Source organism: Bufo bufo, chromosome 7 (assembly GCF_905171765.1).
Source record: "Bufo bufo chromosome 7, aBufBuf1.1, whole genome shotgun sequence".
NCBI classification, from domain to species: domain Eukaryota; kingdom Metazoa; phylum Chordata; class Amphibia; order Anura; family Bufonidae; genus Bufo; species Bufo bufo.
Genome location: NC_053395.1, coordinates 21,366,633 through 21,379,827, shown reverse-complemented (window position 1 = coordinate 21,379,827; position 13,195 = coordinate 21,366,633). Strand labels below are relative to the sequence as shown.

The following is a 13,195-nucleotide window of genomic DNA, read 5'->3' as shown; positions in this document are numbered from 1 at the left end:
GAAATGGAAGGCAAGGCGTAGAAAAATAGATCTGATTGCGTCATGGTCACACGAGAAATAAAAATTATTAACCCCTGAAATGCTGCAGGGGTCCATAATCACAGTTGTGTACAATTCGCAGTCCTTGGCTAGTAATGAGTTCTTGGCCCAGAGTTCATTCACGTTGCAGCCAGAACGTTACCTTTTGGTCATCGACGAGCGGGGTCGGGGGGGAACTGGGGAACGGCGGGCTCCCTTTCCATGCCTTATTACAAGGCAAGCAGGTTATTGCTGGGTTTAAGGCTCTACTAAATCAATGCAGTTATGTAGTGTGATCAACACCTTGCATCTATAGAGCAAGTCCATATAAAAAACAAAAACAAACGCAGGTACGTCACGTGTTCAACGACCAACCTGTTCCGCTCAGCAGTCCGTGACCGGCAGCCATGATGAACGATGCATTAAAAAAGGTGCCAGCACTGAAGCGTGACAGTCCTTGATAGTCTATGGTGTAAAGGCTCAAGAGACGTACGGGGGAGGGGGGCTCCTTCACACAACCGTCCAGTATCACATAGAATATATCAGTCGATGTATGGAATGAGGCACGAGGCAGTGATCATCCACCAGTACAAAAAGGCATCATGGAGCTGGGTAGAGGGGGCTCACCAGTCCAGAAGGAGGGGAGCGGGCGTCATCGGGACAAGGCTTTGTAAAATCCAATGAGGTCGTTGTGGCGAGAACGGGTGTAAACCAGGTCAGAGAGGCGAGGGGGCCACAGTCTGGTCGGCCCTGAAAAAATTAAAATAAAAAATTAGTGGTATAAAAGTTGCTGAAGCAACAATTTTACACCCTGGGCAAGTGCATGAGCAGCAATTCCATAACGTATTGGTAGCGTTACAGTCTTTATGAGGCAAGTGAGAGAATTCCTCAACACCTCACTGCTTCCCTCCACCCTAAATTGGGTGACAACATTATGGAACTGCTATTCATGCAATATCTGCCTCATCTACAACTGTTCTGCGGATATGACAAGGCATCGAAGTAGGAACGGAGCCCACCACGCGCGAGGCAGTGCGTGCCCCACGAGGCACCAACCTCATTTGATCAGGATCTCTGGGGGTCGTGTCTCATCTGCCGAATTCTTCAGGTTTTTCTCCGACTCCTCGTTAGATCTAAGGAGAAACATTGCAGGATTAAACCTCCGCAATATGCCGGGTGTCACGCTGCACTCACATGAAGGAGGTCCCAGACATCCCTGTATAGAGTCATTGTGAAGGAGGATGGGCCATTAGTGGGAGTCCGGGGCCATCACACTTGAGAATATACTGTATCAGACAGGGCTGTGTCAAGTACTAGGTAATACATTTCAAGGTAATTTATTCATTTTGGGCTAGAAATCATTGGTTCAATTGGTCTTCATTAAAAACAAACAGTCAGCCCTTTCTGAAGTACAAGGGTGAAGAAAAAAAAAAATTAAAAAGCCTGCAAGCTGTCACTTTTTCTTTGAATCCAGTCCTTTGACGGCTCATGTTTTAGCTCTCATCTCATACACCAGGGCTCAGCAACCTTCTGAAAACAGCTGGGAGTTGTCGTTTCACCACAACTCCCAGCTGTTCTCAGAACTGAATGAAGCATGCTGGGAGTTATAGTTTCACCACAGCTGGTGTACGGAAGGTTGCCGACCGCTGGTTTATGAGGTCAGAAGATCTACACATGAGCCATCAGATGATGGGATTCAAAGAAAAACAGACAGATTTTTTATTTTTAACCCCTCTCAAATACAGACCAATGGAATAAAAAAAATTATTATATATATATATATATATATATATATATATATATATATATTTATTATAATAATTTTTTTTAAATGCTTTTTGGCCCACAAGTAAAATGCAAAAAAAGCCCCAAACGGAATTCGTAGCCTTTGAATAATGAGGCTGCGTGCAGTACCAGAGACAGACGGCATTGTGTGCCGGGTCTATACACACTTTATCTGGAGTTGTCTGCAGGTTTCCCTCATCTGTAATACATGCAGATGCTTCGGAGCTCACCCCAGCATATCCCTCACATCCTCCACTGTGATGTCCCCGGTTGTGTCCAGCGTGGTGTCCGTGCTGTTTAAGGGCGAGTCCAGAGGAGAGGGCAATAACGTGGGGCCGTGCTCGCGAGAATTTGCTGGACAAAAGAAACAGAAGTTACACCCTCCCCTCAATATAATCCAACAGCACAGCATGAACCAAGACCGGCAGGGCACTCACCTTCAGACATGAGCGGCGTGCCGTCACACTCCCGGGGAAGGTGCGTGCCGTTGGCTTGGTTGTTTTTGGGGGACAAGGTTTCCTTATTACTGAAAGCATAAGAAGAGAAGGGCGATAAACTCCCAATGAACAGAACTTTGTGCCCCCTGCGGGCAGAACATGCCGATGACAAGTCCCTGGCAAATGCAACATCAAAATTGCACCATCTAGCCAAGGAGGGCCAAATACGGGGCTCCGGCTCCTCACCTGAGATACACATGGTCGTGGGGTCTATCGAATTCCACCAAGCATAATGGCTCTGTGATATTCTTGGCACTGAGAGAAAACCGCTCAAATTCCGAGGGGGAGATCAGGTAAAATCCTGAGGGGGAAGGGAACAGAAATTACTCTTCCAGACGATATACTGGCTAGCACTCAGCTTTCCCAGAAAAAGTATCTGCAATGTCTGACCTTGGCCATACTTGGTGAATACGCAGGACGCGATCCCACTAATGTCCTCCTTGCGGACGCAGTCGTAGCGCACTTGAGGCCGCAGCCCAGGGACGCTGAAGACGTGGATGTCTCCCAGGTTGGTCAGACATGTCAGGCAGTTCTCAGAGTAGTCCTCGGATGCCAAGCTGGTAAAGCTGGCGAGAGCCACCTTACGTACCCGACAGCCTTCATGGGCCGTCAGCTTGAATTTTGTTTTGGCACTGACTTTGGGCAAGGTAAAAACCTGAAAGATGAAAGGAGGCAGAAGAAAAATAAAAATTATAATAATTTACCTGAAATTTTCATTTCTTGTAGTCCGTAGGAAGCACAGCTTTAGTGACTGTGCTGCCAGAGGAAGTGCAGGAAAAGTAAATGCATAGAACACGCTCCGGGCCAGGCTGCAGCACAAAGCTCTGCATTTATTACTTGCAGCTCACCTTAAACTGCTCTTCAGAAGCGATGAGCACAGAGTGTGTGCCCTGCATGTCAGGTGCTTTCGCCAAGTCTCGTGACACCTCAAAGGGTTCTGGGAGAGGGTTTCCCCGTCCGTCCAGGACAGCAATGGAGACTACTGGTGCTCGATGCATAAGCTGAATCTCCTTCCCCAGCACGGCTTCCGCAGAGCGCTCCGAGAACTTCTCCCTCGAAGGAACTTCCAGCGCGTATGCAAACACCGAGCCGGAATTGGTGCCTGCCCACATTGTGGGGCCATGGTGGACAGCTATAATAGAGCGCAGGCAAAGGGCATAACCAACCTGAACACAGCAGTGATATCCCTGTACATAGGAGCAGTATTATAGCAGTTATATTCTTGTACATAGGAGCAGTATTATAGTAGTTATATTCTTGTACATAGGAGGCAGTATTATAGTAGTTATATTCTTGTACATAGGAGGCAGTATTATAGTAGTTATATTCTTGTACATAGGAGGCAGTATTATAGTAGTTATATTCTTGTACATAGGAGGCAGTATTATAGTAGTTATATTCTTGTACATAGGAGGCAGTATTATAGTAGTTATATTCTTTTTTTTTTAATCAAATCGTTTTTATTAAACAATAAATACATATTATAACGTAATACAATATGTTGACTTTTTCTTCTTTAAATTATCCACGATGCAGATTCAGTGAACAACAATACTCATAAGTATATCACCACTCAGTATTAACATGAATCCATACACTACATATACCTTTGCTAAAACATATTATGGGCAAAAAAAAAAAAATAAAAAAAAAAATTACCAGAAACTTGGCCTTTCCAAACTCCCTCCCCCCCTTACCCTACCCTAACCCCCCAACCCTAACATTGGTCTTGACCATCACATGACTATATAACCACGTGGGTATGAGATAACCATTCAGTCCACATTTTTTCAAACTTCTGAGGGCACCCTCTCTTCACAAACACCCCTTTTTCGAGTACCAGCATGTCATGCACCTTCCGTTCAAACTCACTCAGTGTGGGCGGACTCCCCTGGATCCACCTCATAGCGATCAGTTTCCTGGCCACATATAGCAATCTCCCCGCAGCTACCCTAACCGGTTCATTTCCTCCAATTCCAGACACATACCCCAGAATACACACCTTAGGATCTTTTTGAATTCTCAATGTCAATTTACTATTAATCATCTCTACAACTTCCTCCCAATAATTAGCAACTACTGGACAAGACCACAACATATGTAACAAGTCTGCACCATCTTCCATACACTTTGGGCACTTGTCATCACCTCTTACTCCTATCTTTTTCAGGAACACCGGTGTTTTGTACACTCTGTGTATAATAAATAGTTGGGACAGTTTGCCCTGTTCACTTAGAGACACCTTGGGGACTGCTTCTAAAATATCTTCCCACATATCCTTAGACATATCCCCCACGTCAGCCTCCCACTTTTTCATTCTTGAAAGCGGATATCCCTCTAAGAATTTTTCCATTAGAAGAGCGTACACCTGTGATATTAACCCTCTTTTTCCCCCTCCCGACGGAAGAACAAGCTTATGGACCACCTCCATTTGAGCTATCACACATCCCTTCCGCATCGTGACCCCAAGGGCATGTCTTATTTGAAGATATTTATAAAACCACTCCTTGGGGATATTAAATTCCTGCTGCAGGCTTTGAAATGACTTACATGTCTTGTCCTTAATTAATTGTCCAATTCTCGTCACTCCATAAGTTTCCCAGTTCCTAAGTCCTGGTATGGCCAATAGTTCTGGCAACAAGTGGTTCTTTCCAATAGGTGAAAGTTCACTAATACCTCCCACTCCTCTTAGCAGCTTCACTTTTGCCCAAACTTTTTTCATGAGTTCAATCAGAGGAAGTTTTTCCCTCCCTGCATGCATTCCTAAACCTTCCAGAATGCCCATGAGGTCACGACTGCCCAGCCAATGCTGCAATATCTGCCCAGTCATATCTGGTGCTTGTAGATCAATCCATCCCTTAAAATGCTGACATTGGGAAGCCAAAAAATAAATCCATGCGTTAGGGACAGCTAGGCCCCCTTCCGACTTAGAATACTGCAATGTCTCCAGTTTGATCCTAGCCTGTCCATACTTCCAAGTAAGATCTCTAAATATAGAGTGAATTTTCTTAAATCTATCCAGAGGGATCCAAACTGGAGCATTATTCAGTATATATATCAGTTGGGGCATCATAACCATTTTTAAAAGGTTAACTCTGCCTACCACCGAAAGAAAGAGCCTACACCATGACCTCACTTTAAGCCTAAAAGTAGCTAGCAAAGGGGATAGATTTAGTTCTTCAAAATCCGCTAGTCTCGGTGTTATATGTAATCCCAGATATTTAAATTTATCCACCCAGGGCACCAAACTATCTACTTGTCTGCCTACCAGGGCCTGCCCGTCAATTGGCATCAAAGAGGATTTCTGCCAGTTTATCCGTAGTCCGGAAAAGCTACCAAATCTGTCAATCAATGCCATGGCCGCATCCAGGGACGCACCAGTATCGCCCAAGAAAAGTAGGGTATCATCAGCGTACATAGCCACTTTATTATGCAGTTCACCATATCTAAACCCCTCTATACTTGTAGATAAGCGAATATGCGCCGCCAACGGCTCTATTGCAAGAGCAAACAATAAGGGCGACAGTGGGCATCCCTGTCTGGAACCCCTGGCGAGGGGAAAACAGTCTGATAATCCTCCATTAGCTCTAATTCTCGCCTTAGGGCTAGAATACAGAACCTGTACCCACTGAATGAACCGTTCACCAAAGCCCATAATTCTCAGGACCCCCCACAAATACCTCCATTCCACACTATCAAACGCCTTAGCGGCGTCAAGCGCAAGCAAGGCCCTGTCACCACCATTATCCGCCGGAATATTTAAGCTAGTGTACAGCCTACGAAGGTTAATAGCCGTTGATTTTCCTGGCATAAATCCCGTCTGATCCGGATGTACTATGGTCAGAATTACCTTGGACAGCCTGTTCGCCAACACCTTCGCCAGTAGCTTAACATCAGCCGTGAGAAGTGAAATTGGCCTGTAGGAATCCGGTATTTTAGGATCCTTCCCAGGCTTAGGCAAAACCACAATTATAGCTTCCTGCATCGAATGTGGTAACGAACCTGCCTCCAATGAGTGCTCAAACACCTTAAGTAATTCAGGGAGTAATATCCCCTGTAGTTTTTTGTATATCTCTACTGGGAGACCATCAGCTCCAGGGGCCTTACCACTTGCCATGTCCCCAAGTGCAGCTTCCAGTTCCTCTAGTGTAATCGGCTCCTCTAGCCTCTCTCTATCTTCTTCTGACAGCACCGATAACTGCGCCTCCTCTAGGAAATCCTTCAGGGCCTCATCAGAACTAGATCCAGTGGAAGTATATAGAGATACATAGAAGCTTTTTAAAATTCCTAATATTCCTTTTGTGTCCTGACAACTGTTCCCCCTGTCATCTCTCAACTCCTGAATACAAGAGGAGCCTCTCTGAGCCTGCGAGACCACTGACAACAAATGACCCACCTTCTCTCCTTCCTCAAAAGATCTCTGACGGTAAAAGCTTCTCTTTCTATCTGCGGCCTGTACCAGATGACATCTCAGCTGCTCCTGAGCAACCTCCAGCGCCTCACTACTAACCATGGTGGGGGATCTACTAAACTCTCTCTCAGCCTCGGACACTAGTACATGCGCCTTGACATCCGCCTCTCTGGTCCTGGATTTATGTTTGTTGATTTCTTTCATCAGAACTCCCCTCAGAAATGCTTTCATGGCGTCCCATACACCTGGTATCGAAGCCGACCCTGTATTGATATCAAAAAATTCCTTAATTTCCATAGAAATCCCAGATAGGTCACCCAACACATTCAACCAATGAGGATTACACTTCCACAGCCTCGGTCCCTGTCTGAGCACCCCCAGGCACAAGTCAATCTGCACCAGAGAATGGTCAGACAACGACCGAGGATGATAAACAACATCCCTAACTAGTGGTAGCATTATGTCGTTAACAAGGGCCAGATCTATACGCGATAGTGAATGGTGCGTGGCGGATCTACATGAATATTCACGCTTATCCGGGTTACGCCGTCTCCATACATCTTGCACTCCTACCTCACCCAAAATATTCCTGAGAGCCGCACTCCCCGGTGAACCACCTGCTCCCTCCACCCGGCATCTATCTAGGGAGTCATTCATCGTGCAATTAAAGTCCCCAACCAACAGCCACGGCAGCCCAGGGAAGTCCGCCACAAAGCCCATGATCTCTCTTATTAATGGGGAAGCAAACAGTGGGGGCACATACACAGACACCAGCACCAGCTGTATTCCATCCACCTTACACACCACACACACATACCTGCCCTCAGCGTCCACACACTCCTGCATATGTTCATACCTGATACTCCTATGCACAATCATACTTACACCTCTAGAATGAGAGGAATGAGTTGAATGTAACGCATGGATCACCCAATTTTTATTCATCCAGTGTAAATTTTCTCCTGTCAAATGCGTTTCCTGAAGACAACATATAGCCGGCTGAAACCGCCCCAGATACTGAAAAATACACTGTCTTTTCCGTGCTTCAGCCATCCCTCTCACATTCCAGCTTAAGATTCTAATCGCCTGTGACATGGTAAAATTTTTGACCATATTTGAATCTCACACCCCATTCAGATAACACTCGCTCATAGTTCAAGACCCTAACCTTCCCCCCCAACCTTTTCCCTACCCCCCCACCCCCCTCCCTCCCTCTCATACTCAGGTTACTGTAGCTGGGGAAACCTTTCCCTTCCTTATCCACTTCCCACATTAAAACAAGGCAATCCGAGAGCAACATGCCCTTCAACCTACAATAAGCATAACAATTTATAACACTTTTCCTCAGGTAGAGAATCCTCCCCACAACTGAGAAATACATTTTACTATCATTACCGCCTGCTCCCTCCTCAGGAACTACCATTTGGTAGCATTACATAATACACTCCCTAACTGGTGCAACATTTAAAGCAATCCTAGAGTGTAAATGCATATATAACTTGAACATAAGAAACGTATATCTGCCTCCTTCAAGTGTCCAGGGCCCCACTTCTCAATTGTCGCTCGTGGACGTCCAGCCACTGCGTCGCCTCCTCCGGATCTTCAAAAAATCTGGTGGATCCCAATGCCACCACACGCAGTTTAGCAGGAAACAGCATAGCGTACTGGACTTGTAGAGCTCTCAGCCTTTTCTTTATATCCATAAATCTGCTTCTCCTCCGCTGCACTTCGTTGGAATAATCCGGAAATATGGATACTTTCACCCCATTCAGGACCATCTCCTCATTGTCCCTAGATTGTCGCAGGATAGTGTCCCGGTCTTTAAAATGGAGTATCTTCGCCAGTATGGGACGGGGAGGTCTGCCAGGCGGAAGCGGCCGCATGGGGACTCTGTGCGCCCGCTCCACCGCATATAATGAGGATAGACCTTTTTCATGAAATAATTGGTGCAGCCATTTTTCCACAAATTCGGTGGCATTATCCCCCTCCGTCTTCTCTGGCACACCCACAATCCGCAGGTTATTCCTTCTGGACCTGTTCTCCAGGTCATCTGTTTTGGCGTATAACGCCGCTATATCTTTAGCAGATGATTTTGCCGCCATTTGCATAGGCTGGATAACGTCCTCAATAGTGGACACCCTCTTCTCCAATTCAGAGGTGCGTTCTGTGATTTTATGTAAGTCATGCCTAATTAAAGACACGTCTGACCTCAGACTGCCAACCTGTACTGTAAGCACCTTCAGTGTGCTGTTACAACTGGCCACAGCGGCCATAATATCTTTTAGAGTAGGCTCTGCTCCATCCACAACTTTAGGGCCTACCGCGTCTTTTGCCGGCCGTGCAGGGGTTAATGGCGGCCAATTTACCGCGTCCAGGGTCTCCCCGTCGGTGGATTCATCCTCTTGTCCAGAGGAAACCTGAGCGTCCATCTCCTTCTCCTCAGCCCAGTCTCCCCCAGCACTCTCCGTGCGAGCAAACCTGCTCAGCTTTGCGGCAGCCGTCTGTCTCGTCTTGGGCTGTAAGGCCGGCCCCTCTTCTTCCTCGGCGCCATGCCGACTCTCCTCTGGCCTGTCACAGCGCGGCCCTTTACCGGACTTTCTAGGCATGTCGGGACTCAAAAGATCAGCACCACACTCTCCTGACTCCTCTCAACCACCAGGTAGGCAAGGATCTGCGAAATAGGGGGTTGCTACCACTCTAAAATCAGGATGTCTGCAGGAGCTCAGTGCGGTGCGACCTACTCCATGCGCTCTCAGGCCACGCCCCAGTAGTTATATTCTTGTACATAGGAGCAGTATTATAGTAGTTATATTCTTGTACATAGGAGCAGTATTATAACAGTTATATTCTTGTACATAGGAGCAGTATTATAGTAGTTATATTCTTGTACATAGGAGCAGTATTATAGTAGTTATATTCTTGTACATGGGAGCAGTATTATAGTAGTTATATTCTTGTACATAGGGGGCAGTATTATAGTAGTTATATTCTTGTACATGGGAGCAGTATTATAGTAGTTATATTCTTGTACATAGGGGGCAGTATTATAGTAGTTATATTTAGCTGCCAAACTGATTGATTACAAATTGCAGGCCTATTATTCTGTATCCTATGTACAAGAATATGATGCAATTTTCCACAAACGAGAGAACTTTTCTTACCGTCCCGCAGAAAGGTATCAGCAAAATACAAGCATCGCACCACGCCGGACAAAGAGTCATCTGCAGAACGTGGCTCAATCCTCCGCTGCACAGGTGCTACCTCTAGGTCATGGGGACCCGGCTGCTCTGCCAGATGTGCATTTGCCTCTTGGAGCTGAGGAAACAAATATATCAATGATGAAAAATTACACTGGTTAAGCCATTGTGTTAACCTGTACAGGAACTAAAATGGCGTTTTATAACACGCAGATCCCGTCAGCTGCCACATACCCTGCTGTTGGGGCTCGCAGTGTTCGGCCTCTTCTTCCCAGACACTCTGCTCTTCCTTATTCTCCGGAATGACTGCCGGAGAGACTTCTTCAGAGATTTGACCCGGGACAGAGGCCCCTCCATGGCCATGGAGTCATTGGGGTGTAATGTGCACCTGTAGGGACATAGGAGCCATTATATTGGCAGCTGCATATACCGAGGCCGCAGACAGGAGAGCATCCCCCCCCCGCATGCCTCCAGGGACTGGCACAGTCAAAACAAGCAACCCTGGCCGGATACATAATACCGCAATCGCTAACAAACCGCTCTCCAATCTAAAGAGCTTCCACCGTAAACCACTTAATGTATCACAATACAAGACATCTGTGCGTTCCCAGGACCGCGCCGTGCATTATTAATGGAGAGAGCAAGACGGATGCACTAAGAGAGAGGACAGCACAAGGGGCACAAGCAGCTTCTTTACAAAAGGTCTTGTAAAAATGGATACAAATTGGAAAGTTGGGTTGCACGAATGATGAAAGCGTTCACAGGAGAGGCGTCACTATTGTTTTGCCATTCATCGGTCTAGGAAATCTGGGCGACACCCCTATAAGAGTTCAACTGGATGCCTTCTGGTCATTACCCAGCTTTTCCAGGCTCAGATAGAGATAAGGATTGGCTGCATAGGGTTTTTCCATCAACAATTGAAGGACTTCGGATTTGCGTAGTTTCGGGGAGTAATGCCCTTTAGGCCCCTTTCACACGAGCGAGCATTCCGCCCGTGTGCAGTGCGTGATGCGAACGCATTGCGCCCGCACGGAATCCGGACCCATTCATTTCAATGGGGCTGTTTTACATGTGCGTTGATTTTCATGCATCACTTGTGCGTTGTGTGAAAATCACAGCATGTTCTAGATTCTGCGATTTTCACACAACCCTGACCCCATAGAAGTGAACGGAGCTGCGTGAAAATCGGATCTTCACGGATGGTTGCTAAGAGATGTTGGTATACCTTCAGTTTTTTTATTTTTTTATCATGCACGTGCAAAATGCATTGAATCGCATTGCACCTGCACGATAAAAACTGAACGTGATCGCAACGCATCCGGACCTAATCCGCACACGCTTGTCTGCAAGGGGCCTTAGGCTACATTTACACAACTATGTATTTTCAGGTCCGCAAACAGAAGAATCCCAAAAAAAATATTGATACCGGGCTTTGTGCAACCCGCACTTTCTGCGGCCCCTATTAGCAAAAATTTGATTCTTGTCTGCAATATGCACAAGTTCTATCATTTGAAGAACAGCCGCACGGATGCAGACAGCACACAGATGACATTCGTGCGCTGACTGCATTTTTTCAGACCCATAGAAATTAATGAGTCCGCGTGCGATATGCCAAAAATGCTACAGCCGTGTGAACGTGGCCATAAGAGGAGCGGCAGATGGACGGAATGAAAAGCAGAGGACTGTACATGACAATATGGCAGTTACCTGGCCAGGACAGGACTCCTCCGCTGATAGTCAAACAGCCCAAAGCCGTGGCTGGTGCCGAACGCCACCAGATTCCACTCCGAGTGTAAGGAGACGGCGGTGACCGCAGCCGGTGGCGCACACTGCACCAGCATGGTGGTCTGGAATCCAGGCGGGAAAAAGAGGGAGCCGTTTCTGGGGGTCAACCGATCGTGACCTTTCCACGTAAAGCCCTCTCGGTCCTGCAGGAGGTCGACTGTGGCCACGCTGACCATGTGATCAGATTTATCATCATTCAGATCCATGACGAGAACCTAGAAGAGGAGATGAAGGGAGTAGTCACCGACAGGACAGACTCCTCTACATCGCTGCTTTCAATTTCCTATTGGTTGCCCTTGGCAACAGCAGTTTAGCTCCACCCTTTGTCAGCCAAGTGACCTTGCAAAAAATTATTTGTATTAAATCTGGGCTCCCACAATGCACCGTTCTTCACCCAACCCCATACCGAATATGGTCTGGCCATTTAATGCTACATGTGCTGGATTAGCGCTATGACCCCTGTGACTGAAGAGTAATCATCGGAGGATTAATGTCACTGCAGAGGGGCAGTCACAGCCATTACCTGGCCGGCGGTTCCCGCCACCACCAGCTTGCTGCTGTACTTGCAGAGGGCGATCTTCTGGACGCCCAGCCGTGGGTCATCACTGTAAGGGTCAAAGCAGCCGACCTACAAAACACAAATGTACAATACAGCGAGTTATACTTTGCACAGCATATATCATATCCAATGTGCAATTCCATTTCCTGCCTGCAGAGGGCACTGCTGGAGAACCATCAGGTCTAGCAGACACATGGAAGCATTCAGCCTCCCCCTGCTGGTGGCAAGGAACCAAGCACCATCCCATCAAAAGGAAACTATAGGGGAGTGTTAAAGGGATACTCCGCAGCATATAAAATGTCAGATATCTTTGCAAATCCTTTCCTTACTCATTTTTACAGTTTTAGTCTCCGTTCACACCCAAAGATACGTTTAAGATCTTGCCAGCCTACTGTCACCATACAGCGGTGCATTGGGGAAGCTCAGCCGTTAAGTCACATGACATCTGCTCGGAACCAGGATGCAGTTTATAGATCATTGTCACTTTGGGTGTGAATGGAGGGGGGCGGGGGGGGGGGGGGGACCCAAGTAAGGCTACTTTCATACTAGCGTTTTGGCTTTCCGTTTGCGAGATCCGTTCAGGGCTCTCACAAGCGGTCCAAAACGGATCAGTTTTTGCCCCAATTCTGAATGGAAAAAGGATCCGCTCAGAATGCATCAGTTTGCCTCCATTCCGCTCTGAGGCTGCCTGCCTGACAAAGCGGAGCCAAACGGATCCGTCCTGGCACACAATGCAAGTACATGGGGACGGATCAGTTTTCTCTGGCACAATAGAAAACGGATCCGTCTCCCACTGACTTTTAATGGTGTTCATGACGGATCCGTCGTGGCTATAGAAGACCTAATACAACCGGATCGGTTCACGACTGATGCATGCGATTGTTTTATTGTAATGGAAGCGTTTTTTGCACGACGGAGCCACAAAAAACGCTAGAGTGAAAGT

General features: G+C 46.9%; 1 protein-coding gene across 2 annotated transcripts in view; it reads right to left on the bottom strand.

The window, feature by feature from the left end:
* Positions 1-304: 304 nt before the first annotated feature.
* Positions 305-13,195, bottom strand: part of LLGL1 (LLGL scribble cell polarity complex component 1) — a 30,027-nt gene continuing 17,136 nt past the window's right edge. For both annotated transcript variants that reach the window (XM_040441212.1, XM_040441213.1), the window contains exons 13-23: positions 12,217-12,321; positions 11,616-11,908; positions 10,143-10,296; positions 9,873-10,026; positions 3,149-3,432; positions 2,691-2,955; positions 2,487-2,601; positions 2,241-2,329; positions 2,034-2,157; positions 1,075-1,151; positions 305-768 (exon numbers count right to left, since the gene is read on the bottom strand). In XM_040441212.1, the coding sequence (XP_040297146.1) occupies positions 1,076-1,151; positions 2,034-2,157; positions 2,241-2,329; positions 2,487-2,601; positions 2,691-2,955; positions 3,149-3,432; positions 9,873-10,026; positions 10,143-10,296; positions 11,616-11,908; positions 12,217-12,321 (1,659 nt within the window). In that variant the 3' untranslated portion in view covers positions 305-768; position 1,075. The remainder of the gene's footprint in view (positions 769-1,074; positions 1,152-2,033; positions 2,158-2,240; positions 2,330-2,486; positions 2,602-2,690; positions 2,956-3,148; positions 3,433-9,872; positions 10,027-10,142; positions 10,297-11,615; positions 11,909-12,216; positions 12,322-13,195) is intronic.